The sequence below is a fragment of the Kryptolebias marmoratus genome, linkage group LG17 (assembly GCF_001649575.2).
Source record: "Kryptolebias marmoratus isolate JLee-2015 linkage group LG17, ASM164957v2, whole genome shotgun sequence".
NCBI lineage: Eukaryota > Metazoa > Chordata > Actinopteri > Cyprinodontiformes > Rivulidae > Kryptolebias > Kryptolebias marmoratus.
The window spans coordinates 27,143,955-27,146,341 of NC_051446.1; the positions used below are offsets into that span (position 1 = coordinate 27,143,955).

At 46.4% G+C, this 2,387-nt stretch overlaps 1 protein-coding gene across 2 annotated transcripts in view; it reads right to left on the reverse strand.

Annotated features, from left to right (window-relative positions):
* The window catches only part of rnls (renalase, FAD-dependent amine oxidase), a 3,597-nt gene extending 1,472 nt beyond the window's left edge, over window positions 1-2,125 (reverse strand). Inside the window, exons 1-4 of one of the 2 annotated variants that reach the window (XM_037980892.1) lie at window positions 1,887-2,125; window positions 1,359-1,464; window positions 1,190-1,293; window positions 433-591 (exon numbers count right to left, since the gene is read on the reverse strand). In XM_037980892.1, the coding sequence (XP_037836820.1) occupies window positions 433-591; window positions 1,190-1,293; window positions 1,359-1,464; window positions 1,887-2,004 (487 nt within the window). In that variant the 5' untranslated portion in view covers window positions 2,005-2,125. Of the gene's footprint in view, window positions 1-432; window positions 592-1,150; window positions 1,294-1,358; window positions 1,465-1,886 lie in introns of both variants that reach the window. The other variant, XM_037980891.1, reaches the window with a different exon arrangement.
* Window positions 2,126-2,387: the final 262 nt, after the last annotated feature.

Consider the following 2,387-nt stretch of genomic DNA (forward strand, 5'->3'; position numbering starts at 1 on the left):
TAGATAGATAGATAGATAGATAGATAGATAGATAGATAGATAGATAGATAGATAGATAGATAGATAGATAGATAGATAGATAGATAGATAGATAAAGTGGGGGGTGGCCCCCGTGTGGTGGAACCTGGTCACTGCACGGGACCTTACAGGGTTCTAGCTGTGGAGCTCTACAATCAGCAGAAAACACATCACCAAGGTGTTCCACAGCCACAGAGGAACCAAATCGATCTGTTTTTGGGGTGGGTTTCTAATTTTAAAACATTCTGCATGTAGATAAAAATCTGAAAATCATGTGAATTAAAAAAGAGACAGAATAAAGTAACAACAAACAGGTATGTGTTGTTAAAGATGTTTTCTCAAAGCAGGTCATGTGACTGTGTGTTGGATCTCTCTGAGAACAGTTTGGACCGGTTCTGGTTCTGAGACTCTTACAGGTCACCAGGTCTCCCTGCAGCTGCAGGATCTGTGGCACCGGCATCGTCAGGACGACGGCATCAAACGTCTCACTGTCTCCTGCCTTTCTCGCCACCTCCCATGATGCACCGCGGCGGTACACGCCGGTCACATGATGCTGCAGGAACAAATCAGCTCCTGACAGACAGATTCAAACAAGCAGAAAGACATTTAAAGGTCATTTCAGACATTCATTTCAAGGACATCATATCTATGGGAGACAGGGGGACAGACTGGTGACTGTGTGGGACCCAAAACGGATTCATTTGTGAGGTAAACTGAACGCGCTTTTCCTGGTCTTTGGACTTTTTACTCTGGTGCCACTTCCTCCCCTTCAGACACCCCCCTTCAGAGTACCACACCAAACACCTGAGACTGATCATAGGGCTTAGTTATTAGTTCCTATAATTATTTATTAGTAATTAAATAACTGTCTTTAGACAGCGGCAGCTTGGTGGTCAGTGCTGTAATCCTGAGACTACAGGCTGCAGCAGGAAAGATCTCCAGCTCATTGTTTGCTCGCTGTGGCCACCCCTGAAGAAGGGAGCGGCCGAAAGAAGAAGAAGAAGACTAACTGTCTTTCAACATTTATTAATATTTGCTAATGACCAAGTTAGCTCCTATGACTCACCAGCATAACGAGTGAGCACTTTTTAATATCCCAAATATCCCAGTGACTCGGACAGGAAGTGTTTACCTGACTCGGACAGGAAGTGTTTGACGACGTTGCTCGTACCCCGTGGTGTCACGTAGTTCTTGTTTCCATCTTTTTGCTGCAGACCTTCGATGTGACAGTCGAGCGGCTGCAGGACGCCAGCACACAGCAGCTCTGAGTAGAAACTGAACGCAAACAAGGTGAGAACTTCACTGTGGATGTTTACCTACAACCACCAGGTGAGGCGTACCTGTGGTGGGACTGAGCATACGCTGGCGTGGCTGTAATGTACTGAGCTCCCAGGTCAGCTGAGTGCGACGAGGCGTCAGGAGGACGACTGGTGGACATCCTGCCACCTGAAAGACAGACCAAACTCCATTCAGCTGCAGCTTTATATGCTCTCCTGACAGCAGATATTAAGATATGTTGCAACTCTTTGTTATACCCAATTATACGGAATCTGTCTGATGTAAAAGCCAAGTCCTGAGCTCAGAAACATTCAAATTAGTGATGGGCCATTAGAAGCTTCTCATCCCGCTCCGAGCAGGAGAGACCAGAAAGATGTGTGTTTGTGTGTATGTGTGTGTCCATTCTTACAGTTGTACCTCTGCATTCCTACCAACTAAAAATGTATTAAGAAAACGAATAAGAACTATAGCTGAGCATCTGACGCCGTTTGGAACCAGCTGGCTGAAAAGCTTCACGGCTTCACAAAGCCTCACGTGCTCATCAGTCCTTCAGATGTCAGATGTGTAAAAGAAGCTGTGCTCAGACTCACCTGCACCCCCTGCTTTGTCCCACACAACAACCTGAACTCGGCCCTGCAGCTCTCTCCTCAGCAGACATGCGCACAAGCTGCCCGTCAGGCCCGCCCCCACGATCAGCACGCGCGACATGTTCGGAACCGGATTCGGACCGGGTCTGAGCGAGACCGGTCCGGTGGACGTTTGGGCTTCTGTGCTTACACCGGCAGAACAACTTCTTCTTCTTCTTCTTCTTCTTCTTCTTCTTCTTCTTCTTCTTGAGCTGTAAAACCCTGAAGGTGTGCTGTACCGCCACCTGCTGGGCTGGATTCTCTATGTAAGGAAATTATACTCATCGGTTTCGTTTAAAAAATTAAATCTAATTATATGCTGGTGTAGATTCTCAGTCATCCAGGCCATGGTAAATTCAAAAAAAGTTAAAAAACAAAAACAACTGGACTTCTATTCTGTAGCTGAAGACGTTTCGCTTCTCATCCGAGGAGCTTTCTCAATTCAGAAATAGAGAGTGTGGAGTT